The 27165-nt window shown below is 39.8% G+C and overlaps 4 protein-coding genes across 4 annotated transcripts in view; 3 read left to right on the top strand and 1 right to left on the bottom strand.

Annotated features, from left to right (window-relative positions):
* The window catches only part of LOC144019137 (uncharacterized), a 33548-nt gene extending 7104 nt beyond the window's left edge, over positions 1-26444 (bottom strand). The window contains exons 1-12 of the mRNA XM_077521979.1: positions 26260-26444; positions 24421-25746; positions 12442-12603; positions 9862-9901; positions 9729-9800; positions 9572-9684; positions 9313-9471; positions 7669-7881; positions 5934-6248; positions 4886-5708; positions 2460-2470; positions 2345-2398 (exon numbers count right to left, since the gene is read on the bottom strand). Coding sequence (XP_077378105.1) covers positions 2345-2398; positions 2460-2470; positions 4886-5708; positions 5934-6248; positions 7669-7881; positions 9313-9471; positions 9572-9684; positions 9729-9800; positions 9862-9901; positions 12442-12603; positions 24421-25746; positions 26260-26332 — 3361 coding nt within the window. The 5' untranslated portion in view covers positions 26333-26444. The remainder of the gene's footprint in view (positions 1-2344; positions 2399-2459; positions 2471-4885; positions 5709-5933; positions 6249-7668; positions 7882-9312; positions 9472-9571; positions 9685-9728; positions 9801-9861; positions 9902-12441; positions 12604-24420; positions 25747-26259) is intronic.
* LOC144018983 (uncharacterized) lies at positions 74-2803 on the top strand. The gene is made up of 2 exons (XM_077521750.1): positions 74-247; positions 1251-2803. Exons 1-2 carry the CDS (start codon positions 166-168, stop codon positions 2753-2755), a joined length of 1587 nt encoding a protein of 528 aa, XP_077377876.1. The 5' UTR covers positions 74-165; the 3' UTR covers positions 2756-2803.
* On the top strand, positions 8496-10896 carry LOC144018999 (uncharacterized). The gene is made up of 2 exons (XM_077521773.1): positions 8496-8836; positions 9348-10896. Exons 1-2 carry the CDS (start codon positions 8680-8682, stop codon positions 10490-10492), a joined length of 1302 nt encoding a protein of 433 aa, XP_077377899.1. The 5' UTR covers positions 8496-8679; the 3' UTR covers positions 10493-10896.
* Positions 12801-21596, top strand: LOC144019033 (uncharacterized). The gene is made up of 6 exons (XM_077521832.1): positions 12801-13389; positions 15362-16367; positions 16769-16773; positions 17274-17364; positions 17444-17529; positions 20113-21596. Exons 1-6 carry the CDS (start codon positions 13212-13214, stop codon positions 21348-21350), a joined length of 2604 nt encoding a protein of 867 aa, XP_077377958.1. The 5' UTR covers positions 12801-13211; the 3' UTR covers positions 21351-21596.
* Positions 26445-27165: the final 721 nt, after the last annotated feature.

Genomic DNA, 27165 nt, shown 5'->3' with positions numbered 1-27165 from the left:
TTTTGAGTGACATTTTTGGTCCTCCATTAATACCGCCACAAGATGGCGACCGTGCGGCGTTAGGGATGTTTCAGCCACCATCGAAAAGAAAAGGCGGAAGTTGGCGTTTCTAGACAGAAGCGCGATGGTGAAGTGCTGAAATTCTCCAAGTCCAACTACTCGAAAATGTCACAAAGGGAACTTTGTCCGGCAAGAGATGAGAACGAGCGACAACAAGAAACAGTTTTTTCCTCTCAAATTGTTCAAGGTCTGTTCTCAAGTTTTCTTTTCTAAACGCTTTTTTTTTTTTTTTTTGTCGCGAAACAAAAAGTGTGCTCGTCCACTAAACGTTAGCTGTGGTAATAATAATTATGAATATTGGTGTTTTACTGGAGCGGCAGACAATTACTGTTCCACAATTAGCATTAGAAGTAGTGGTGTGTGCAATGTTTATGCGACGTACAACATATGATTAGTGACAGATTCGTTACCATATAGATATTTGTATAAACTTTTTGGATTTACACGAGACCGGCATTGTCAGATTTATTTATTTTTTAAAGCTGGATTCCAGTGATAAGCAATATTATTTTCCTGTGATAAATATTTAGAAAGTTATGAATCTTAGCAAGTGAAAATGCACCAACTTCTTGTTGCTAAGTGGCCCAGGTGTGAATGCTTTATTAAGTCCGAGTTTCAAACTTTAATAACTTTCTTAATCTTTATCCTGTTTGAAAGATAAAACCTCGAACACAGAAACTGACAACATGATGTTAAATATTTTTAATTGATTGATTCTGAAGTTTGATTTGGAAATTGTTTTTCAAAAATACATAGAATAAAGGTCAAGAGTCGAGAATGAACAAAAACAACTGGAAGTTTTTAAAATACATAGTTAATAAGCAAGAAATATAGCACAATGAAGACTTCTTATTGTTAAATCTTTGAAATGAGTTACATCACAAGCAAACACGCCAGCTGCGGGTCCCAAAAAATTGTCAGTTGATCAATTTATATCACATTTGACAAAATTACAGAAAATATAAAAGTAAAACCTATCTTAACTTATCTTAACTTAGTGATTCGAAAGAAGATCCTAAGAGCCTCTAATGTTTGATTGTCCACTATAAATGTCAAGAAGTCTGAGTTTTGTAGCACTGCCTTCTACTTAATCCATATGAAAATATGGAAATCATGGATAAACTACCAGTAAGGAAATTGTGACAGTCCTAAGACCAGCTTGTGTGTTGTGTGTCGCTTGTGTATTCCAGATGTCCAGCTTCTGAGTGGATGGCGAGAGGAATCTATGCCCCCTCATGTTAAGGAGGAAGCAGAGGGTCCTCGACCCTGCCACATTAAAGAGGAGGAGGATGGCAATGTTAATAAATTGCCGCCGACTGTCGTCGTCATGAAGAGCGAAGAAGACGAAGACAAACCGCCCGAGTCGTCACCACATCATCACACTAGCTCACTACATCATATGACAACGGCACAACTTCCTTCTCAGCAGCAGCGGGGGAGCTCCAGTTTGGAGCGCAAGGATCCGCAGCCCTCACACATGAAGGAGGAAGAAGAGGAGGCTGACGTCAACGAGTTGCCACTGACTGGTGTCTCTGTGAAGAGTGACGATGATGAGAACAAACCGCTCGAGTGGTCACAGCTTCTCCATCGTAGTCCAAGTGGAGACGACGGTGGCGGACCACCACCAGGCAACCTCCTAGCGCCAATGTCAGACAGCGACGACTTGGAAGAACATTTGAAGAGTGACACAGACTGTGAAGGTGATAAAAAACAGTTGAAATGCTCTGAAAAGGAGACACCAGACAACAGGGAAACATCACAAACGCTTAAACAAAATTTTACCTGCTCAGTTTGTGGTAAAGGTTTTGCTATTAAAAAGTCATTGTTCAAACACATGAGAACGCACGCAGGAAACAAAACGTTTTGCTGCTCACATTGTGGTAAAGAATTTTCACAAAAGAGGTTAATGGTGGAGCACGTAAGAATACACACAGGAGAAAAGCCCTTCAGTTGCTCAGTTTGCAGTAAAACCTTCTCGCAAAAAGGAAGTATGCAAGCACACATGAGGATGCACACGGGAGAAAAACCCTTTTGCTGCTCACATTGTGGTAAAGAATTTGCCCAAAAGGGAACATTGCTTGGACATGTGAGAGTACACACGGGAGAAAAACCTTTTAGTTGCTCATTCTGCAGTAAAACGTTCTGTCAAAAAGGAAGTATGCAATCGCACATGAGGAAACACACGGGAGAAAAACCATTCAGTTGCTCAACTTGTGGTCGAACCTTCTCTCATAGGGCGGCCATGGTGACGCACATGAGAAGACACACTGGAGAAAAACCCTACAGTTGCTCAACTTGTGGTAAAATCTTCTCTCAAAAGCCGCATCTGGTATCTCACCTGAGAACCCACACGGGAGAAAAACCCTACAGTTGTTCAACATGTGGTAAAACCTTCTCACAGAAGCCCCATCTGGCAACACACATGCGAACACACACAGGGGAAAAACTTTTCAGTTGCTCCATTTGCGGGAAAACATTTTCTCAGAAAGGAGGTATGCAGTCACACATGAGTAAACACGCGGGAGAAAAGCTTTTGAGATGCTCAATTTGTGGTCAAACGTTCACTCAAATGGAACACGTGGTTACACACATGAGCACACACACAGGAAGACCCTTTAGTTGCCCCGTTTGTGGTGAAAGCTACGCTCATCGGGGCAGTTTGACCGAACACATGCGCAGACACAACACAGAGTGAATAAAATGTCATTCAAGGCTGAAAATGAATAAATGGAATGTTATTCTATTCAGTGTATTCTCAACGTGTAAAAAAAAAAAAAAAAAAAGCATTAAAATATAATCTTTAGCCATTCTCATGTAATTTGTGTTCTTTAATATAAAGATAGTATAGATTCTGATCTTTTTTGCAACTCCTCTTTCCTCCTTTGGTCTTGGGTTGTTGTCAGGACCATTGCAAATGGTGGCCATGTGACATCACGGTCACGCATGCTTTTCTTACAAGTGGAGCTTAAAAAAAATAAAAATTAAAAATACGTTTTTACTATTTATCAGTACTATCTATCTGTACTATTTGTATATCTGTACTATTTAATTACTCTAATATTTCTTGGAAAGTTTTATATTTGTAAATGTAAATTTGCTTAGTTAAAATCATTTTTTGCTGTCTTTTTAAAATGTATATTTGAATTTGAAGTCGTTTAAATGAGGTGTCAGTCTTTGACTCGTGACTGCCACCCCTGGCCTAAAGCGTAACTGTAGCCTCTGTGTCAAGCTCGTCAACCTCCACCTCTCTTGCTGTGTACAATATATCCCGAAATGCTCTCAACCAGGGCTCGACTGGCACAAAAAAAAAAAAGGTATGTGTTATGGGCCCCAGAAAATAAGCTATTACACACACACATATATTTTTTTGTTTATTTTATTTATTTCGGTACATCAGTAGATAAAAGAGAGGAAGGAATGAAAGCTGCTGAGAATTGTAGCGGACTTTATTACACAATACTTAGTGACCTTTTTTTTTTTTTTTTTATCTCGCACTCGACAAATACACCATATATTACAAAACTAATATTAAAACTAATAAAAATAAAGTACTACAATGATGTATCTTTGGAAAAAGGAACTACCAAACTGGCTCTAAAAATGAATTATTGAAGGCGCATGGCTCAGATGGTACAGAAATTAAAAAAACATGTCAAAATGAAATAAAAACTAACTATAATGAAAACTACAAAATTTGTATAACCCTGATTGAAAAATATGCTTGAGAGAAAAAAAAAGTTGTCTTCTTTATGTAGTAAATATTGAGACTGAACCAAAAAAAAAGAGCATTAGAGGCCATTTAGAGCATTTCGACGGTCTGCTGCCACTTTGACATTCTGCATCGGTCCTCAAAGGTTCATCTTTAACTTGTATGTCTTCATTTTGTAATATTGCAGCTTGGAAGTGTTCTGGTGCTGGTTCTTCACACTGGTCTTCACTGGGACAGGGACGAGGAAGCTCGGCTGGTTCTTCTTTATACTCCTCCACATATTGGCCAACCAGTGGCAAAATAGTCGCACTGGCCACCTCCTCTTCCTTTTGAGGAGGCTGTGGATGCTCTTGCAGTTGAGAGGGAACAATTTACATGCCGTGCCTAGTCTGTGCCTCTTGTTCACCCGTCCCATACACACAAAACGGACGTATAGGTCATCCGACAGCCACCAAACAAGTCCCGATTTTTAAATTCAACTATTCATTTTAATTTATGTCAACATGGAAACACTTTATTTCAGTATCTACCTTTATTTGTTTGTAATGAAAAGGACATTTTGTTTTGAGTATTACAGTCTATCATGTAACCTGACGAACTTCGATAAACGGACCTTTAGCTTATTGATAAATGTATTTGTGGTCCTTTATGATTTGAGTACCACGCCTTTAGCATGGATACAGTACATATGTACGCATAAATGCCTCATGTCTGATTACATAACACTTCTAATTACAGTCTAGCCAAGGGCTTTCAACTACCTAAACGCTAAAAACATTAATAATACAAAATTGTTTAAAAGACAAACTAAATGGAAGGAGTTAAACCTTATCTAATGATTACACTTTCAGACCAATTAGAACCCGTTCACGGAATAAATCTGATGCCTGTTGTTTAGCTGACGTACAAACGTTCACAAAGTGAAACAATGCTTTTTTGCATCATCACAAACACGTGACTAACTCATTACCAGTGATGACAAGAACATTGAATAAAAACGCCGATGATGATGATGAAACAGTAAAATAGAGAATCTACATCTCTTCAGAATATTAAAATTGAATAAAAACAATCCATGGTGTTATCGCGATATTACGGGGACTACTTCACATTTACTCGACCTTTTTGTGTATCTGCATGTGTCTAGTCATATTGGACCTTTGAGCAAAGGTTCCACCACAAACCGAACAACTAAAGGGTTTTTCCCCTGTGTGTACTCTCATGTGTTTATCCAGACTCTCTTTTCGAGAAAAGGTCGTCCCGCAAAATGAGCAACTGAAGGGTTTTTCCCCCGTGTGCCTTCTCATGTGTTTTTTCATACTCTGTTTGACAGAAAACGTTGCACCGCAAACTGAGCATCGAAAGGGTTTCTCTCCCGTGTGCGTTCTCATGTGTAATTGCATATGTTCCTTCCGAGAGAACGTCTTCCCACAAACTGAGCAACAAAAGGATTTTTCTCCCGAGTGCGTTTTCATGTGTCGCATCCAATACGACCTGCAAGCAAAATTTTTACCACAAACCGAGCAGCTGAAATGTTCTTTATGCGCGGGAAGCTTCTTGCGTTTTCGCGACGTTTTCGCTTTCGGGGTGCCTCGTGGAGAGCATTTCGACTGTCTGTCGTCACCGTCGCAGTCGGCGTCGCTCCTAAAAGGCTCTTCGGCGTCGTCACTGTCTGACATTGGAGCTAAAAGTTTGTCTTGCGCCGATCCGTCACAATGGTCTTCGCTCGGACTGTCACGATGAAGCTGCGACCACTCGGGTGGGTCGTCTCCGTCGTCTTCACTTTTCACAGCGACGCCGGTCAGTGGGAACCTGACGTCATCCTTCTGCCGTTCCTCTTCAAAGTGGGAGGGCTGTAGATGCTCCAGCTCCAAACTGGACACGCCCCACAGAGGCTGAGGGGGAAGTTCTTCCTGACTGCCAATCAGCTGTTGGACATCTGCAGGACACAAATAACACAAACAGATTACATCACACAGGTCAAATATGATATGTGGTATAAAATCAGACTGGTCAGTGGTGTTTTCCAGTTAGACCAACAACAATCAACAATATTTCTACGTCAAGTTTGCTGTTATCTCTTTCGAGAAAACTTTTACCAAAGACTGAGCTGCGGATGTCACAGTTGTCATGTTTCAACAGCATTTCGACTATTTGACGTCACCTTCACAATCCGCGCCGCTACCCGAAGATTCTTCCATGTCGTCATTGCCTGACAGCAGAGCTAAGAGGTTGTCCGGTGGTGGTCTTCCACAGACGTCTCCGCTTGGACTGCTATGATGAACCTGTGACCACGTAGTTGGTTCACCTTCGTCGACGTCACTCTCCACTGAGACACCGCCCAGTGGCAACCTGCTGACACCAGACTCCTCCTCTTCCTCTTTCACGCGGGTGGGCTGTGGATACTCCTGCTCTAAACTGGATGTCCCCCACTTCACGTCAGGAAGTCCTTCCTGACGACCAATCACCTGTTCAACATCTGCAGGACACAAATAGGGATGTAACAATAAGTGCGATATTGTGGTATCATGTTGTTAAAACTGCCACAATATCGTCGTCGTCATGTTCGCGATATTTAAATGCAACACATCTGTTAAAAAAAAAAAAAAGTCAGGTTAATTTCCATTTGTGCAGTTCTAGCACCCTCTGGTGGCTAGTTTTTTTTAGTGCAATTTAATTTTCATTAGTGGTGTTTAGGCCCTTCTATGCTGAAAATCTACACTAATTGTCATATGGAGGGATAAAGTCAATGTGTGGAGAACTCAGTGTGCGTACATTAACAACATAACATAATAATAATAATAATAATAATACATAATAATAATAATAATAATTAGTGTTGTTCCGATACCGATACCTAGCTTTGCCGTATCGGCCGATACCGATACCATACGGATACTTAAGGTTTTTTTCCTCAATATGAAAAAGCTGTCCTGCTATTGGTTCAGAGCATTTAAGGGCCAATAGGATATCTTAGATCGGCTGCAGTGAACATGTCACATACCAGTGAATGTCGTGCACCAGCAAGACACAAGATGCTGCATCCAAAATCCTTTATTAGCTTTGGAATTAATGCCATCGGCATGTTACTTGTGAGTAGTCACCGATACCACTGTTTTAATGCAGTATTGGCACCTCCCTAAATATCGCCAACCTCCCCACAATATCGTGATAATTATTGTATCGTGAGCTTCATATCGCGAGAATATCGTTTTGTGTCGATTGGATATCCTTACATCCCTAGACACAAACACAGCTTAGGTCACATGGGCCGAATATGATACGATATATGTAGTATAAAGTCAGGCTGGTTTCAATTTCCAAAATTAACAAAAATCTTGCTCAGTCCCAAAATGAAATTGCACATTAGCCACTTTGCTGTTACACACAACCACATATGACTGAACTAAAACATTTATATCAGATTTTTAAATGGCTCCCAAACCAGTTTCAGTACTTTCCATTAATTTACTGTTGTTCCAAATGCATAATCACAAATAAATAAATAAATACAAATTAATACAAAACATCATCACGGTGCCTATCAGACACACGTCCAGTACATGGATTTTACCGGCCACGTGACGTCAAGGCAGTGTTCCAATTGGTTGAAAGGAAAACTCAAGATGGCTGCCTGTCTGTTGTTCTTGCAAGATAGAATGAACTTGAGGAAATATATTTCGCCAGTCACACGCTCAAGCGTTCTGCGTGTGCCCGTATGTGACATATTGGCTTTGTTGGGCGAGGAATCTGCTGAATATAAACTAAATATAACTCATAACAGAGCCCTAATACTTTGAGCTGGCCTTTTTAACAAAAGACATGAGCTGTGTAGTTTTGAACACCCCTTTAGATAAATCAAACGCAGCAAATGTTAAATAGAAGTTTAACGAACAGACCTTCGACACGTATGATAACTTGGGTCTTGCAAACAGCTTCCAGTTGTCGTCGGTGTCGCTCACTCTCCTCCCTCGCTCGACAAAGTTGCTCTTTGTACGACGCCATCGTTGTTTCGAAAAGCACATAGATTTCGTCGGCGGCTGCAATCAGTCGCTCTCTTACCAACTCTTTCAACATGTTGATGTTGTTGACAGCTGCTGCAAGGACAAAAGTTGTCGTTTAGTTGAAACGTTAGTTGCTGTAGTGTGCTACCTTCGGCCTTTCTCGTTTTTGCTTTGCATAGACATCGAATATACTACTAGATACCGCCTATAGAGGGTGGAACAGTTGCTGGTATACGTATGCGTGTCTGCCATATTGTATGTGTCAGATTTGCCCTGTGGAGTGTTAACACCCAAGGAAACATTTCCAAAACGTGGCAGAAAAGCTCCAGAACTGGTGACACAAAATACAATGCAAGCTACAAATTCCCCCTTCAGTGTGGCCCAGACAATCAATGTGCATGTCTACAAAAAGCACCCACATGTGCTTGGTCCAGTGTACGAAAAGAGGAAATGCTAACAACTGCTGTTTGGACATTGTGGTTTGAACAAAAGACAAAGTTGATGAAGAAAAATGAAGTGGTTTTATGTGAGGGGTGTCAAAGAGAAGAGTTTATGGGGGAGGAAGATATGAGACGGAGACAAAGTTGAGAGGCAGATTTATTTATTTATTTTTTTATTTTATTTTTTTTACTTTATTTGGGGTTTTTTTTTTTTAGGGGTGGGGGCATATTGAAGAAATAGGGGGAAAGTTATGATCGTGATCGAACACATAAAATGATGGAGTACTGTATCGCAGCAGATACGTCTGTGCCGAAGTTGGAACACAAGGGGGCGATAATGCGCCGTCAGTTTGACTGCCAACCGCCGTAAAAAGGAAGAAGAAAGAGTTAGCCGCGTTAGCATAGACGCTAATTGCGAGGTTCGGCGTTGTTTCTGTGGTCTTTACATTTTGCAAACGTCAACAAAATGTTGAAAGAGTTGGTAAGGGAGCGACTGATTGCGGCCGCCGACGAAATCTTTGGACTTTTTGAAAAAACGATCGCGTCGTACGAGGAGCAACTTTGTCGACAACGACGACAACTGGAAGCTGTTGGCAACAATCAAATTGTGCTGCAAGTCCAAGGTCTGTTCGCTAAATTTCTACAACATGTATATATTTAAAATACTTATCACATAAGGGCCTGGAAAAAAAAAAAAAAAACAGCATTACCTGTGCCTTTGCGTCACCATGTTTGGAATTGTTCACTTATTACTTTCTTACAAATCACTTTCATATAATTTTGTGTAGTGGACTTTCCGTCATAAATATTAAACAGTGGTAAACAAATAAATGATAATAATATTGATTTGATTTAAAATTAATACAACCAAAACGCAAAGGCCCAGATGTCAGATTTAGAAAGTAATTTTGGGATTAAACTGAGAGAAGGACATTTTTGTGTAGTAGTGTGCCCTGAAAATTCTTCAAAAATATGCCTTGGCTTCATCAAAGTTTTGAAAAACTGACTTAGAGAGCCCGAAATGGTCAGGTTCCTCAATACATGGTTGATCAGGTGTTATTTCATTTTTTACTTGGTCGATTGAGCCAAAAACATTAGCCTCTGAACTGGATTTGTTTATCTTGTGTCCTGTAGACGCCCAAAAGCTGATTGAGCATCATGAAGAACTTCCCCCTCAGCTGCAGTGGGGGAGCTCCAGTTTGGAGCAAGAGCATCCACAGGCCAACAACATTAAAGAGGAAGATCCAGAGCCTCCGCACTGTGAAAGGGACAAGACTCCAGAGTCTCCCCACGTTAAAGACGAAGAGGACCCATACCACCCCCAAATGAAAGGGGAAGATGGTTATCTACAATCTCACCACACTGAGGAAAAAGAGGAACCCGACATCCGCATGTTGTCGATGCCTGGCATGACTGATGATGATCCACCCGAGTGGTCCCAGCTCCATCGTCACAGTCCAAGTGGAGACCACTATGAAGGATCGCCACCAGACGACCTCTTAGCTCCGTTGTTACACAGCGATGACGTTGAACAACCTCTGAGGAGCAATGCGGACCGTCGCGTTGACGACAAAGAGTGGGAATGCTCTGAAAAGGAGACAACGCTTGGCAGCAAGGGAGCTTCACAAATGCGTACAAAAAAGGTCACCTGCGCAGTTTGTCGTAAAAGTTTTGCTGGAAAAGCGGTACTAAATATACACATGAGAACACACACAGGAGAAAGCCTCTTTGAATGCTCAGTTTGTCGTAAAAGATTCAATGTAAAGGCAAACATGGTAAGGCACATGATAACGCACACGGGAGAAAAACCTTTTAGTTGCTCATCGTGCGGGAAAACATTCTCTCTCAAGCATAATCTGGACACCCACATGAGAATACACACAGGGGAGAAACCTTTTAGCTGTTCATTGTGCGCAAAAACTTTCTGTCTCAAGAAATATTTGCTCTCACACATGAGAATACATGTAGCAGAAAAACCTTTCAGCTGCTCATTGTGTGGCAAAACGTTCTCTCGGAAGCAACAACAGGAATTACACATGGCAACGCACACAAACAACAAACCCTTTAGTTGCTCACTGTGCGACAAAACATTCGCGACTAAGCTTCGAGTGGTATCCCACATGAGAATACACACGGGAGAAAAAAACAATAATTCAATTTGCGACGGAAGCTTTGCTCAGAACGAGACCTGGACTGCACACATGCAGGCACACGACAAAGGAAGAGTCGATGTTTTCAGTTTTGGAAGCAGACCACATATGCCATACGGCTTTCAATGAATTTTATTCTTCCGAGTAGTTGAAAGTGGGTTGGTTTAAAAATACCTGTGCTGTTCGCCTCAGAGATTTTTTTTAATTTTATTTTTTCCTAAGTGTAAAACTTAAATTGTGTGCATGTTTTCATGTTGTATCTTAGCATGTTAGCTAACTGATAGCTTTAGCTTGTCACTAATCATAAGTGATGTCATCAGACATGATGTATCCCTTTGAGTCTAGTCAATGTACGCCTGCTAGTTTATACGTTTTGTTGTTTCATTTCAATATTGTTTACTAGAAATACAATATTTAAAGAGATACTTCACTTATTTAGCCTATTACAGTAATAAAAAAGTTAACATTTTGTCTATAATTTGATACTCTCATTATTTTTCATGTACAATTAGTACCTTGAAAAACATATTTTGCAACTTGCCGTCGACTGAAAATGACATCACAAGGGCTCAGTTAAGTTTGGTCATGTGACATTCACAAGCTGAGCTGTGATTGGTTACCTGAGCCCTTGTGATGTCATTTTCAGTCGACAGCAAGTTGCAAAATGTGTTTTTAAAGGTACTAAATTGTACATGAAAAATAATGAAAATATCAAATTTATTATAGGCAAAATAAGCAAAGTGTCCCTTTAAGATTTTGATGTTTCATTTTAACTGTCATTGAATCTGTTGTTTTAGAAGTTTTATGAAAATGTTAATTTTCACTTAAGGGGGTACTCACTTTTGTTGCCAGTGGTTTACACATTATATATTTTTGAGGGGACAGTGCGTGCTTGAGTTGTACACTAATTAACATGGTAGGAAAGTGTAGTTTTTGTCAGCGTAATCCCACAAAAACATCTAATAAAATGCAGTATTTACAAAACCGAGTGATGCATTTTTTATGAGATCCTGTAAATGTCTATGGGAAAACAAAAGCCTCGGTAATGTCAAATGGCCGCTATCTTGCAAGTGACAGCTATTAAGAGATAGATACACGCACACAAATGACTTGAATACATGTATCTTTATTCATTCTTCAGTACAATATTTGGAAAATAAACTCATATTCCATTTATTCCCCGTGTTGATGAACTTGTGGATAAGTTTACTCTGAAAAATCTCAAACATCCTGGATACCGTTACTCCTATTAAAACTAAGTCAACCTCATGCAAAACTAAAACACTTCAGAGGTGAACTTTCAGCATAGCGACTTTAAAAGCAAAATGCAGGAAAGCAGAACATAAGTGGAGAAAAACTAAACTTCACATTCACTTTGACCTGTACAAACAACGTATTTATAATTTTAACAAAAGGGTTAGTAACACTTTTGTAAAAACTTTAGTAAGAACCTCAACAAGACGCTATTTGCGGTGCTTGATAAAAGTCACACATCCCCCCCAAGCACCAGAAGTTAGTAAACAATTCCAAAGACCAAGTCTGAAATCTTGCGGTATTATAGACTCGGACCCGACTTTCAGCAGTCAGATCAAATCAACCACATAAGCAGCCTTTTAGCAGCTGAAAAACATATCCAGACTGAATGGTTGCAAGCACCAATCAGACGGAGAGAAGCTTCTATCTTCGGTAGACTCGATTGTAACTCACATCTATTAGTGGAGCCAACAGCACAAACATGGTGAAGCGGCACTTGGCTGTTATGCTGCACACAAATGAAATGAGGTGCAAATGATTGTTTTCATTTGACTAATATTTCATACAGCTGCTTTTATTTCTTTCCTTAGTTTTCAAATGTCTTTAGATGTGTTATTTGTAAATGCATTTAAATGTCGTCGTACACTCTTTGAGCAATTCTAATAAGCTCTTCAGCTGTTCTGTTTCTAAATGTTTTTAGGGGTTGTGGTTGTGGTTGTGAAGCACTTTTACTTTCCTTGTGTGGGAAATGTGCTATATTAATAAAGCTCCTCACTTTTCAGGTGAGTAAGATTTGGCAGGAAAAACATTTATTTATTCGTGTTGTTTCCGCATGTGTGCAGACAAACTGACCCGATGGGCAAAGCTTTCGCAGCACACTAAGCAACTGTAGGGTTTTTCTCCTGTGTGTCTTCTCATGTGCGTGACAATATTTCCCCTTTTAGAGAACGTTTGGCCACAAGATGAGCAACTGTAGGGTTTTTCTCCTGTGTGTACATACAGTGAAATTTGGGGGTGGTCATGAATAGCCATTAATTCACACTTATCAATATTTAAGTAAAGGCCAGAGGCTTTTGAGAAGCGGCTGATCACCTGAAGAGCAATAGGAATTTGCGTCTCGTTTTTAAGGAACAGCTGGTATCATCTGCAAGTTGACTTGTAGCTAGTGTGTAGCCCAACATATTTATTTTTTTTAATGCCTTCACAATTCTTAATCATAATGCTGAGAATTCCGGCCACCATGATGGGTGGCAAGGGTGACACCAGACACCCTTGACGAATACCTCTTTGGACATTAAAACATTTACATGCGCCAAAAGGAAGCAGGACAGAACTATTAATGTCACTTCATCATTTGAAAGTTTTATGAACGTATGCTGGCCACACAATATTGACTTTTCGACTTCCGCCTTTTCTTCTTCGACGGTGCATGCCATATCCATACTCCATACCTGTAGGTGGCGGTATTTCCAACCAACCACCATGTGACACTATCGAAGAAAATAGGAGGACTTTTAGCAATAGCTCAACTCACACTTCGACGTCGAAGGCCGAAGTCTGACGTTCAAACGTTGTTCCTGTGAACAATTTCAAAATGTTGAAAGATTTGGTACGGGAGCGACTGATTGCGGCCGCCGACGAAATCTTCGGACTGTTTGAAACGGCGATCGCCTCGTACGAGGAGCAACTTTTTCGAGCCAGAGAGGAGAGCGAGCGACACCGGCGACAACTGGAAGCTGTTTGCAAGACTCAGATTGTGATACGCCGTGAAGGTCTGCTCACGAAATTAAAATGCAATAATTGTATTTATCGAATGATGTGAGAAACGAATCATTCAGTGTGCATTTGTTCCACAAAAGGGCGAGAAAAAAAAACGAATAGATAATTACGTCCTCAGCTACGAATCTTGCTTTTCGATCAGGTGTCGTTGACAGTGAATTGTTCACAGATGGGAAAAGTGCTGGCAGTCGCTACTTGAGTAAAAGTACAATGATTTGTATAAAAACAACTTTGGTAAAAGTATTCATTCAAGTAATTACTCTAGTAAAAGTAAGAAATCTCTGAAATGTGCCTGACGAGTAAAAGGTAAAACTATTTTATAGGACGTTTGCGTCTCCGTCATATACATAAATTTGAAGGATATTAAAGTTGAAATCTCGTCACTAAACACACGAATCATGCAAGTACAAACTAATACGCTAATACACACCGAGGTTACCCTAAATTCCCAACAACAGTTTTTTTGTTTTTTTAAATCACAATTTTCTTTTTAACAATGGAAAACCACAAAAAAAAATTATTAACTTTGGCAGAAACTGGTTCTCAATCGGTTTGGAATACACTCAAATGAGTCATTTTTTGTTTCCAACGCTGAACTGAGCTGTTTGAGGTTTTTACGACCTCCTCACATCTTAGCCTCATTTGGGAAAATAGTCCTGTTAATTTATATATATATATATATATATATATATATATATATATATATATATATATATATATATATATATATATATATATATATATATATATATATATATATATATGTGTGTGTGTGTATATATGTATATGTGTGTGTGTATATATGTATATGTGTGTGTGTGTGTATATATGTATATGTGTGTGTGTGTATATATGTATATGTGTGTGTGTGTGTATATATATATATATATATATATATATATATATATATACAGTATATATTGCTTTCACACAGAACACATCGCATAAAAAAACAATAATACAATAATCCTGTCACGCCGGTGGCGGCGTGACAGGCCATGCTCTTATTGTCATAGTCTTGTTTCCTGTTTTATTTTGAATTTCTGATTCCCTTCTCACCCCAGGTCACTTGCCCTTCCTGCAGTTCACTAATTACCGGTCCCCGCCCATGATCATGTCCACCTGCCACCAATCAACCAAGACAATAAAAACCACCTGCATTCTCCCCTCCGTTGCCGAAGTGTCACACACACAGTCAGTGCATGGAAGCGTCCCACAGTCCTCGAGTCCTTGTTTCCGGTACCTTATTGTCTTGCCTTGTTTTTGTGCCTTGTCTTGTTTTTGTGCCTTGTCCTCCCCAGCGGAGCGCCTTGAGTTACCCCTTTTTGCCTTGAGCCTTTTTCCTCCCTAGCGGAGCGCCTTTTGTTGTCCCCTTATACCTTTTGCCTGTTTTTTCCTCCCCAGTGGAGCGTTTTTTGTTCTCCACCTTTTTGCTTCCCCGTTCTCCTCTCAGCTTGAGAGGAGACGCTGGTTGGCCGGAAATAAACCTGCTGCCTTGGTGGCTTACCTTATCCTGCGTCTGGGTCCTACCTTACCTCGCCGTGACAAATACAGGGACAACAAAAGTACATGAAAATGTTTTGCGTTTGAAATTTATGGATTAGAAATTGCGATCCATATGTAAGTAAATGTAAATAAGAGTAACAAAAAACAAACACTTGTTACAGGATTAAAACCCAAGACATAGAAGAGCATTATGGATATGTTAAATGGCAAAATGTGCTGAACAATTCACAAAAGAGCATTCATGGACTAAGCATCAGCCAGTCGATCCTTTGACTCGTCTTGCGTTGAGTGAGTTCACAGTGTTGAGAGAGCATCACTCTCTCATGTTGCCGGTTCCTCAGCCCACTATTTCCTGACATGATTGAACCTTCGTTCCTATTTGTCTGACTTGAGAGCGTACCGTGTCATACAGTTGTCTCGAGTGTGCTAAACCGTGTCGATGTTGCTTGTGTCCTGCAGGCGTTCAGCAGCCGATTGGTCCTCAGGAGGAACTTCCCACTCAGCTGCAGTGGGGGAGGAGCTCCAGTTTGGAGCAAGAGAATCCACAACGTGCCCAGGTTGAAGAGGCAGAGGAGCATCCAAAGTCTCTCTACGTTAAAGTGGAAAAGAAGGATCCAAAGCACTGCGAGCTCGAAGAAGCAGAGGAGGCGTCACAGTTTTCTCCTGTTAAAGAAGAAGACGACGAGGACAACGTCAAGTTCCCGCTGACGGTTGTTGTAGTGAAGAATGAAGTCGACAAAGATGAACAACCTGAGATGTCACCGCTTCGGCGCCGCAATCCAAGCGGAGGAGCGCCAGCAGAAACGCCCCCAGCTCCGCTGTCGGACAGCGACAGCACACAAGAACATTTGAGGAGCAACACAGGTGACGACAAACAGCTGAAATGTTCTGAAAGAGAAACAGCGCCAAGCAAGAAAATTTCTCATACAAAAATGAGAGCTGGTGCGCGCGAAAACACTTTCGGTTGCTCGGTGTGTAGCAAAACATTCAGTCAAAAGGGAACTTTAGGATTACACATGAGAATACACACGGGAGAAAAACCCTACAGTTGCTCATTTTGTGCTCGACGATTCACTCTGAAGTCGCACATGATATCGCACATGAGAACGCACACAGGAGAAAAACCGTACAGTTGCTCAACTTGTGGTAAAATGTTCTCGCTCAACGAAAACATGATTAAACACACGAGGATACACACGGGAGAAAAACGCTTTAATTGCTCATTTTGTGGTAAAACATTCACGATGAAGTCGCACATGATATCACACATGCGGACGCACACAGGAGAAAAACCCTTCTGTTGCTCAATTTGTGGTAAGACGTTCACTCTGAAGCAAAACATGATCTCACACATGAGAACGCACACGGGAGAAAAACCTTTTACTTGCTCAACTTGTGGGAAAGGATTCTCTCGGAAGGCGACTATGGTGAAACACGAGGAATCACACGGTAGAATAACCCAATAGTTAGTGTTTGCTTAAATCTACACAGGCTCATTTTTTATTACACACTTGCGTTCATGCAACAGTCAATAAATATTTTCCTGCCAAGTTATAAGCAAAGCTTTGTCTGGAACGTGATGATCACAAGATGGTGGCATCCATGTCATTCAAAACTGAAGATGAATAAATGTCATTTTATTCTATTCATTTTGTGCTCAAAAGCAGCATTTAGAATTGTCACATGAAGTACAGTCATATAAATTGGGCTTTGCTTGACATTTACTGTTCCATTTTAAGAGTTACTAGTAATATCTCGTTTTACTGCGACTACATTGAGTGATTTTTTCCCCCCTCCTTTATGTTATGGCGCCCCCTGGAGGGTACTGCGAAATAGCCTAAAGTTAAACATTTTCTGCCGGAACAGTGACGGTTTTTTTGTCATGACAGGAAGCATAATTTATTATTTTGGTGGACACAGGTTAATTGTACCTTGTAGTGGAAAAACATAAAATCGTTCTGTTGGTGCAATGTTGCGGCTACTTCTGTTTCTTTTCAGGTGGTTGAATGTAGCATTTTAGACCCACACAATTGAAATATTAAATCAATACTACTGCATTTACTATAATCTGTGTTGCTCGTGTTTTATTGAAGCTTCATTCCACATCATAAAACAAGTATATTACATTGTCTTTTATGTTTTTTTGTTGTTGTTTTTTTTGTGTGTGTGTGTCTGTTTTACAATTGTTATCTTCAGTGTGACATGCCATATTTCATTGATGTCCCGTGAAAGGACAACATTGGATTGACAGTAGGAAGAGATAACGAGGAAATTGAAGATAAAGCAATTAGATTGCCTTCCTCTTAACTTTCCTGGTCCTCATTTTGAAGCACCTTCAAATACCGCCGCAACGTGGCAGCCGTGCGGTGAAAACGCAGATGCTGCAGCTGGTGGAAAAACACCATCGAAGAAGAAAAAGGCGGAAGTTGGCGTACCCTTCGAAGCGACGCGTCAACGACCAGGTGAAATCGAGTGGAAAAGATTAAAACGTTCGAAATATTTGCTCCGGGGATGACTAATAATGTTTTTGCTGTTCAGCAGAACAATGGCGTCGTGCAAAGAGAACGAGCGACAACGAAAACAACTGGAAGCTGATGGCAAGAATCGGATCGAGGTGCACAATCAAGGTCCGTCCTCGTCTATTCTTTTAATTTCATTAATAAATCACGTCGAATGACTATTTAGTAAAGACATTATCATTTATAATAACAGTGTTGCGAGTAGGAATTAAAAGAACACACAAGCAGATAAAATGGTTTCCTTCGTCATTAGTGGTCTTTATTCACAATAAAAACAAATTAAAAACAACATGGCAATGAGCAAAAAATATATAAATACACAACGACTGCATCACAATGTGGAGTAACAAACAAACAAAAAGCTAAACAGCAAGTAATAATACGATTTAAAACAAAAATGAACCAAAGCAGACACGAAGCCTCCAGTAAAATAAATCACAGCAAAAATGTTGCACTTTTTTCCCCATTGAGATGTTGCACAATTCCCTAAACATTGGAAAATAATACATCAATACAGTAACTTACTGAAAAGAGGGGGGGTCAAAGGCCAGTTGCCCCTTCCAGGTAAGCAAAACGTTTCTAAGATCTTCGAACACGTGCTTCCCTTACATCCACCGCCTTTCAAATATTGACTTTTTTCAGATTTTGGAGCATTAATTTATTTTCTTGCAGGTTCAAACAGCAGACAAAACAAAGAAGCCAACTCCTTTCTCACAATCAGCCAATCGAAACAATGCCTTGGTGTCACATGATCACATTTGCGTTTGTAGCTTTTGTTTGGTTGTCTGGAGTTTGGGAAATGCATTACAATAATATATGATGGGTAAAAAAATATATATATATATCGGGAAATACGTTTTTTTTTTAATTGAAAAATTTGATGAACTGTGATACAGTGGTATGAAAAAGTATCTGAACCTTTTGGAATTTCTCACATTTCTGCCTAAAATCACCATCAAACGTGATCTGATCTTTGTCAAAATCACACAGATGAAACAACAGTGTCTGCTTTAACTAAAACCACCCAAACATTTACAGGTTTTCATAATTTTAATGAGGATAGCATGCAAACAATGACAGAAGGGGGAGGAATAAGTAACTGAACCATCACATTTAATATTTTGTGGCCCCCCTTTGGCAGCAATAACTTCAACCGGACGCTTCCTGTAGCTGCAGATCAGTCTGGCACATCGATCAGGACTAATCTTGGCCCATTCTTCTTTACAAAACTGCTGTAGTTCAGTCAGATTCCTGGGATGTCTGGCATGAATCGCTGTCTTGAGGTCATGCCACAGCATCTCAATGGGGTTCAAGTCTGGATTTTGACTTGGCCACTCCAGATCCTGTATTTTGTTCTTCTGAAACCATTCTGAAGTTGATTTACTTCTGTGTTTTGGATCATTGTCTTGCTGCAGCATCCATCCTCTTTTTAGCTTCAACTGTCTGACAGACGGCCTCAGGTTTTCCTGCAAAACATCCTGATAAACTTTTGAATTCATTTTTCCATGAATGATTGCAAGTTGTCCAGGCCCTGAGGAAGCAAAACAGCCCCAAACCATGATGCACCCTCCACCATGCTTCACGGTGGGGATGAGGTGTTGATGTTGGTGAGCTGTTCCATTTTTCCTCCACACATGACGTTGTGTGTTCCTCCCAAACAATTCAACTTTGGCTTCATCAGTCCACAAAATATTTTGCCAAAACTTCTGTAGAGTGCCCAAGTGCCTTTTTGCGAACATTAAACGAGCCACAATGTTTTTTTTAGACAGCAGTGGCTTCCTCCGTGGAGTCCTCCCATGAACACCATTCTTGGCCAATGTTTTACATATAGTTGATGCATGCACAGCGATATTGGACTGTGCCAGTGATTTCTGTAAGTCTTTAGCAGACACTCTAGGGTTCTTTTTTACCTCTCTGAGTGGCCTGCGCTGAACTCTTGGCGTCATCTTTGGTGGGCGGCCACTCCTTGGGAGGGAAGCAACAGTGCCAAACTCTCTCCATTTGTACACAACTTCGCTGACTGTTGATTGATGAACATCCAGACTTTTAGAGATGGTTTTGTATCCTTTGCCAGTTTTATACAAACCAACAATTCTTGATCGCAGGTCTTCCGACAGCTCTTTTGAGCGAGTCATGGTGCACATCAGACAATGCTTCTCATCAAGACAATTCTAACCAGGTGTGTGTTTTATAGTGGGCAGGGCAGCTTTAAGCCACTCATCAGTGATTGGGCACACACCTGACTTAAATTGTTTGGTAAAAATTGGTTTCAATTGCTCTTTAAGTATCCTTAGGCAGAGGGTTCAGTTACTTATTCCTCCCCCTTCTGTCATTGTTTGCATGCTATCCTCATTAAAATATGAAAACCTGTAAATGTTTGGGTGGTTTTAGTTAAAGCAGACACTGTTGTTTCATCTGTGTGATTTTGACAAAGATCAGATCACGTTTGATGGTGATTTTAGGCAGAAATGTGAGAAATTCCAAAAGGTTCAGATACTTTTTCATACCACTGTAAGTGAATTTCCGTGAAGTTGACGCTATTTATTTATTTATTTATTTGTTTGTTTGTTTATTTATTCATTAATTAATTCATTAATTAATTAATGTATTAATTAATTTATTTATTTGACTATTATGTTTTTGATTAGAAAACAGTCAACTCTGGTCAACTGATTTGCTTATGTCTTGCAGAGGTCCAGCAGCTAATTGGTTGTGGGAAAGAACTTCCCACTCGATCACTGAGCTCAAGTTTAAAGCAAGAGGCCCAACACGTTAAAAAGGAAGAGGGGGAGTCACAGCCCCACAGTCCAATCATGCACATGAAAAAAGAAGATGAAGATCCACCGTTCCCAGATGTGAAAGAAGAAGAGGAGGAGGCCGACATCAGCAAGCTGCCACTGACTGTTGTTTTAGTGAAGAGTGTAGATGATGAAGAGGAACCACCCAAGTGGTCGCAGCTTCATCATGACCGTCCAAGTGGAGACCATGGCGGAGGTCAACCACCTGACGACCTCTTAGCTCCCCTGGCAGACAGTGACGACATGGAAGAACATTTGAGAAGTGACACAGATTGCGGAGGTGACGACAAACTGTCAAAATACCCAGAAAAGGAGACAACGCCTGGCAACAAAGAAACTTCACGAACGCGTAGAAAATGTTTCAACCACTCAGTCTGTGTTAAAAGTTTTGCTAAAAAACAACATCCTCGTAGCCAAACGAAAAGAGCCGCAGCAGAAAAAACATTCAGTTGCTCAACTTGTGGTAAAACATTCTCACGAAAGGAACATGTGGAATTGCACATGAGAACACACACTGGAGAAAAACCATTCACTTGCTCAACTTGTGGTAAATCATTCTCTCGAAAGCTAAACATGGCATCACACATGAGAACGCACACGGGAGAGAAACCCTTTAGTTGCTCTATGTGTGATAAAATATTTTCGCACAAGTCACACCTCGACTCGCACTTGAGAACACACACGGGCGAAAAACCTTTTCGTTGCTCAACTTGCAGTACAACATTCTCTCGAAAGCCAAACTTGGTGTCCCACATGAGAACGCACACAGGAGAAACCCACTTTAGTTGCACGCTTTGTGCTAAAACATTCTCTCGAAAGGAACATGTGGTGTCGCACATGAGATCACATACGGGAGAAAAACCTTTTACTTGCTCACTTTGTGCTAAAAGATTCACTCGAAAGCCAAACATGGTATCGCACATGAGAACACATACTGGAGAAAAACCCTTTCGTTGCTCAACTTGCGGTAAAAGATTCTCTCGGAAAGAACATTTGGAACCGCACATGAGAATACACACAGGAGAGAAACCTTTCAGTTGCTCATATTGTGGTGAAACATTTTCACGAAAGCCAAACATGGTGAAGCACATTAGAATACACAGAGGAGCAAAACCTTTTCACTGCTCATAGACAACCTATTCTTTAAAAGATGAACACGATGGAAGAAAAAAAAAAAGTTGCTCATTGTGAGAAAAAAAAACAATCAAATGTGGTATCACACTTAAAACACAGGAGTGATTGATTCACCCTTCAAGTTGTTTGATTTGTGGTGAAAGTAGAAGATTAACTAACTACACACATGGACACGTAATAAAGGACAATAAATGTTCCACATTTGAAAGAAAAAAAATGTACTTTGTTTTGAAAGCTATGCTGTATTTTTCAACTTATTGTCATTTTTATTCACAGCCTACTTGTAGAAGGCATCAAGAGTATGTTGAAGGGTCATTTGAGAATCAGAGGCATCTCGCATCTGCTACACCCGCACATGGTTTCAAACTACAGTTAGCGTTTCAAATTTTCAACTTGGGTTAGATTTTCAAAGATGTTCTTTAAATTAGTGTTAGGTTTTCAAAGTAGGGTTTAACTCATTTTCTTCCAGAAATGTATAAATATGTTCTATTTTAAATGTTTTAAATGTCCCAAAGACGTATTTTTTTTATGCTAGAGCGTACAGAAAGCTTTGATGCAGCCTCTGAACTGCAGAGAATGGTTAAAGTAACGGTAGTTATTACAAAAACGGCCAGCAGGTGGCAGCAGAGTATAAGAGGTCAACCAGGGCCATGTTGCAAACAAGCTGATTTCCCCACAGTTGTAAACAGATTTGTGAATAATGATGAAACTTAGCTATATTCTAATGCTAATTGCTGCAAAATAGACAGAAATATACTTGTTTTCCCCTGACGAGAGACGAGTCTAATCTTTCTTTTGGTAGGTTCCATGTTTTTATAGCAATAGAACACAATATTCTGTGGGCCTTGCAAAATCAGTCCAAATCAGTAAAACAGCCGGGAGCGAAGGGGTTGATTCAGTGAAAATGGCTGGGAGTGAATGAGTTAAACTAAAGGTAGGGTGCAGATGGTAAATAACCCGCGTGAAGCGTTTCCAATTTTTCACTCTGATCAATTTGACACCAGTTTCATTTCAAATTCCCGTTCAAGTTACTGCTCATGGATATTTTCAGCCGACTGATGTTTAAACTAGAACATCGCCATCTAGTGGAAAATTGCGGTTAAAAAAATGTGGACGTTGGAGGTATATAATACGAAACTGAAAGTTGGTCTTTCTTTTGAAGAATACTGCCAAAGACGTTTAATAATGATAAGTAAAATTCCGATGAATGGAATGCGATCTTTCATTTAGTAGCCACATTGTATATGTAGTAAAGGCAAACAATATTCTTTTTGCCTTGAAAGATGAGTTAAAATGCTCAAAAGCGGCTGGCACTGTGGATTTTTTGTTTTGTTTTGTTTTATAACGTGTGGCAGTCAAAGAGATAAAACACCACTTTGAAGCCTTATTTTGAAATCCTAATTTTTCTTTGAAACCTTACTTAGAAGCCATAACCGACGTTTAAAACCCTACCTTTGGTTTTAACTTCTTTTTAAAACCTTAAACCTAGTCACGGTACCAATTAAAGAGCAAGACTCACACATTTGAGAAATCACATACCTGTCAGAGTAGACGATGACGTTAGAAATGCCATTGAGAAAATTCTCATCACAAACAAACTTTTTTTTTTTTTTCCCACTCACTCACTCACTCACTCATATGATGTTAGCCACACATGGTCTCCCAAGCGGAGAAGTGAACCCACGCCAACCGGCACCGAAGGCAAGTGACGGTTCCACTCCTCCACCTGGAGCCTCATCGTAAACAGACTTACAGGCTGCATTGACTTGAGCATGATCGAATATGTGGACCAAGGTGAGGGTGTTGATGGGAAATATATACAAATTAATTGCAGACAGCGCGTCCTGATTGGCTGTCGTCGACATAACCTTCCTTGCTGTGTTTGCAGCACATTGGACGTTGACAAATAACTGGCTTTATTTTACAAAGGTAAGACTTTACAGTCTACTAAAATAAAACACAACCATGAAAAGAATTATATAAATGCAACATTTTAAATGTGTATGTAAAATTGTTGCGAGCTGCTCAAGGGACTGCATCACGAGGAGGAAGATTGGAGGGTTTTATATATATTTTTTTCTTCATGGTAGGGAACTTTTGTAAAAAAACAAAAACAAAACTGTCAACACATTCCTTTGTAGTTTTTTATTTTATTTTATTTTTTTTTACAAAATTTAAAAGTAAGAAAATTTTTGGTTGTGCACGTCAGGAATTTCTAAACGATAGCTGATTCAAAAGTCTTAACAATTTGAATGGCAAAGAGAGAAGACATATTTGCATGTTTTTGAAATTTTTAACTATGTATTAAGAGTAAATTTGATTTTGGCGAGCAAATGGTGGTGTCATATGAAATGAATACATTAATGCATTGCTAAATAAATAATTAAACGTGGGCAAATGACAGGTGTGCAGCACAGGAGTGCCAACACAAAAAAAATCGTATATATATAATTCTATATATTTTTGTACCCAACTTTTATTGGCATGTAGGCACAAAAACAACATCCGTCCACAACAGCAAAACTATTTTGTGAGACGACATTGTTACACTCTTTCCGTAAAAATATTCATCCAGCCTGCTACACGGAGTTTTTAAACATATTTCCTCAACATAACACTAAAGCTCAAATCTCAATTAGCAAAAGCAGTTCTGACAAGAAAATAAATAAGAATTTTAAAAATAAAATGATTTTGTCGAAAAATAACTGCCTGCCATAGAGTATGATGACGTTTCAGAACTATAAAGTGATGAACAAAACATTCAATTAAAAGCAGTTTGTACCATACCAGTTGAGTGTTCTTTTTTGATTTGGAGAATGATATTCGTTTCTGCCCGACGACAGAGATGGCGGGCATAGAGCCGAATCTGTGAAAGCCATCATCGGAAAGGAGCAGAGAATTCTCTTGAATATCCTACGGGGCAAATTTCGAGGCAGTGAAAATAAATGAATGTAGTCGTTATTCTGTGCTGACATTATCAAATGGGTTTGGCATCAACTCGGTGTTATAAGTGAAGCCATAACATCAACAAATGAATGTGGTGAATCCCGACTTATTTACCAATTACTCGTGTGTGTTCTCATGTGTATCACCACGTCTGACTTTTGATTGAATGTTTCACCACAAGTTGAGCAACTTAAGTCTTTTTCTCCCATGTGGGATTTTACGTGTCTCTCTAAGTTTGACTTTCGTGATACGGTTTTACAACAAATTGAACAACTAAAGAGTTTCTCTCCACTGTGTAATTTCGTGTGTACTACCATGTTGCCTTTACGAGAGAATGTTTGAGCACAAATTGAGCAGCTAAAGGGTTTTTCTCCTGTGTGCAACTTCATGTGCGTCATCAAGCTTGGCTTTCCAGAAAATGTTTTACCACAAGTTGAGCAACTGAAAGGTTTTTCTCCTGTGTGCGATCGCCTGTGTCTCACCAAGTTACGTTTTCGAGGGAATGTTTTACAACAAATTGAACAACTAAAGGGTTTCTCTCCTGTGTGCGATTTCATGTGTCTCTCTAGGTTAGTCTTCCGAGAGAATTTTTGACCGCAAGTTGAGCAACTAAATGGTTTTTCTCCTGTATGCGCTGTCTGGTGTGCTACCAGTTTACGCTTTTGAGAGAATTCTTTACCGCAAGTAGAGCAGCTAAATGGTTTTTCTCCTTTGTGCGATCGCATGTGTCTTTCCAAGTTTGACTTTCGAGAGAATGTTTGGCCACAAGTTGAGCAACTAAAGGGTTTTTCTCCCTTGTGTATTCTCATATGTGTCACCATATTTTCCTTTCGAGAGAATGTTTGACCACAAGTTGAGCATAAGAAGGGTTTTTCTCCAGTGTGAGTTCTCATGTGTTTTTCCAGACTTCCTCTTCGAGAAAATGTTGCACCACAAACTGAGCAACTAAAGAGTTTCTCTCTTGCGTGTGTTGCGGGTCCACTAGTATGTTGATTTTTTACACAAACTGAGCTTGTTGAACATTTTTGAAACATTTGTGAAGTTTCATCGTCAAGCGTTTTCTCCTCCTCAGAGCATTTCGACCGTTTGTCGTCGCCTTCACAGTCTGTGTCGCTACTCGAAGGTTCTTCAATGTCATCGCTGTCTGATCGTGGCGCTAAGACGTCGTCTGGTGGCGGTTCTCCACAGTGGTCTCCACTTAGACTGTCATGATGAAGCTGTGACCCCTCGGGTGTGTCTTCATCATCATCGTCACTTTTCACAGAGACAACAAGCAGTGGCAACATGCTGATGTCAGCCTCCTCCTCTTCGTCCTTCATGTGTGGGGGCTGTTGAGCCTCCTTTTCCTCTTTAATTTGGAGGGGCTGTGGACCCCCTTCTTCCTCTTTAATGTGGGTGGGCTGTGGATCCTCTTGCGCTTCCTGAGGACCAATCAGCTGCTGGCCGTCTGCAGGACGCAAACACTCGGTTATATTGCACTTTCAATGCAAAAGCAAATGTTGAAGATCTTTAAAAAAAAAAAAAAAAAGGAAAATGTATCATGCTAAAAAAAATGTTTTGAAGACTGGTAAATAAATCACAAATTAGGATATACACTTTTTTTTGTGGAAAAACAACCTCAATTTACATCTTTTTTTTTGTCTTGCCGACGCTGTTGGCGCGCTTGTATAGTGCTTTGAACATCATATGGTGTCGATAAAAGCGCTATACTATATGTAACTAAGTGCACTCCATTTACCATTTTCTCATTCTGATGTTGCAGAAGCAAACATTGACTCTTTGTGTCAAGCATCGTCCATAAGGTACTGAAAATGTGTTTATTTGCTCTAAATTAGCCCTCAAATTGAGAAAAAAAAAAGAATAATATCTAGCAATAGCGTTATTGTGGAGCTAAATCAACACGGAGTCCATTTAATTAATTCATGAATTGAAAAAAAACTGTAGAAGAGGTTTGACAGACCTTGAATGTGCAACACGTTGTGATTCATGCCAACAGCTTCCAGTTGTTTTCCTGGTCTCTCGCACGACGCCATCGCTCAGTTGAACGGTTAAAATGTTATTAGTCGCTTCTGTCCCAACCACGTTAACTTTTTGTTGTTGCTTTTCAACTGGCCTTCACCTTTTTGCCGTCGTCGAGTGACAACGCCGCCATTTTACTTTCTTCGATGGTGACATTAGAGCAGGTGGACGACCGCGGTAAGGCAAAGCTGCCCTCTGGCGGTGGTTTTGAGAACGCTTCATGATGAGCAAATAGATCTTTTGAAATAATATTTTTAAAAGATTCTAACTTAAGTATTTACATTAATTGCAATAGTTCGTTTGCTAACATGTGTCATTCTTTCGAGCATGGCAAAGATTGTTAAACATTGACAAAAATGCTTCCGAATAATTTATTGCAAGTATATGCAGTAAATAAACGTGTTATTTAAGTAGCTTACCACCACCAGAGTGTGAGTGAATGAATAATGGATCCATTGTAAAGTGTCTTTGAGTGTCCAGAAAAGCACTATAGAAATCTGATGCATTATTATTATTTCCTTTGGGAATACGTCATTTTCAAAGAGGAATACTTTTCATATTGGTCTATGTGCAAAATACTCAAAAGTGTTGGCACTCAAATGGTGGAAATGAGCTGAAAACAGGTCTGGATATAAGAACTTCTAAACATTAAGTTGAACAGACAAACACTACAAACAGAGACAAAACGTTACAAAGACATAAAATATTAGTGTTATATAGGATCATTATTACATTTGCAAAGTTGTTTTTCTTAACCTGGCAAATAACGTAGTAATCAACCGAGCAAATTTTGATTACATTTTGTGCTTCTGCCACAAACAAAACATCAACAAAGGTTTTTTACTTC

This window comes from Festucalex cinctus, chromosome 5 (assembly GCF_051991245.1).
Source record: "Festucalex cinctus isolate MCC-2025b chromosome 5, RoL_Fcin_1.0, whole genome shotgun sequence".
NCBI lineage: Eukaryota > Metazoa > Chordata > Actinopteri > Syngnathiformes > Syngnathidae > Festucalex > Festucalex cinctus.
Note: the sequence above shows the minus strand (reverse complement) of the source record. Positions and strands in the feature narration are given on the sequence as shown.

Bases quoted from the DNA above. Each gene is read 5' to 3' on its own strand.
- LOC144019033 (XM_077521832.1), top strand. From the start codon at position 13,212: ATGTTGAAAGATTTGGTACGGGAGCGACTGATTGCGGCCGCCGACGAA. The intron at 13,390-15,361 runs GTCTGCTCACGA...TGTGTCCTGCAG, and splicing joins GATTGTGATACGCCGTGAAG to GCGTTCAGCAGCCGATTGGT. The intron at 17,530-20,112 runs GTCCGTCCTCGT...TATGTCTTGCAG, and splicing joins GATCGAGGTGCACAATCAAG to AGGTCCAGCAGCTAATTGGT.
- LOC144018999 (XM_077521773.1), top strand. From the start codon at position 8,680: ATGTTGAAAGAGTTGGTAAGGGAGCGACTGATTGCGGCCGCCGACGAA. The intron at 8,837-9,347 runs GTCTGTTCGCTA...TGTGTCCTGTAG, and splicing joins AATTGTGCTGCAAGTCCAAG to ACGCCCAAAAGCTGATTGAG.
- LOC144018983 (XM_077521750.1), top strand. From the start codon at position 166: ATGTCACAAAGGGAACTTTGTCCGGCAAGAGATGAGAACGAGCGACAA. The intron at 248-1,250 runs GTCTGTTCTCAA...TGTGTATTCCAG, and splicing joins TTCCTCTCAAATTGTTCAAG to ATGTCCAGCTTCTGAGTGGA.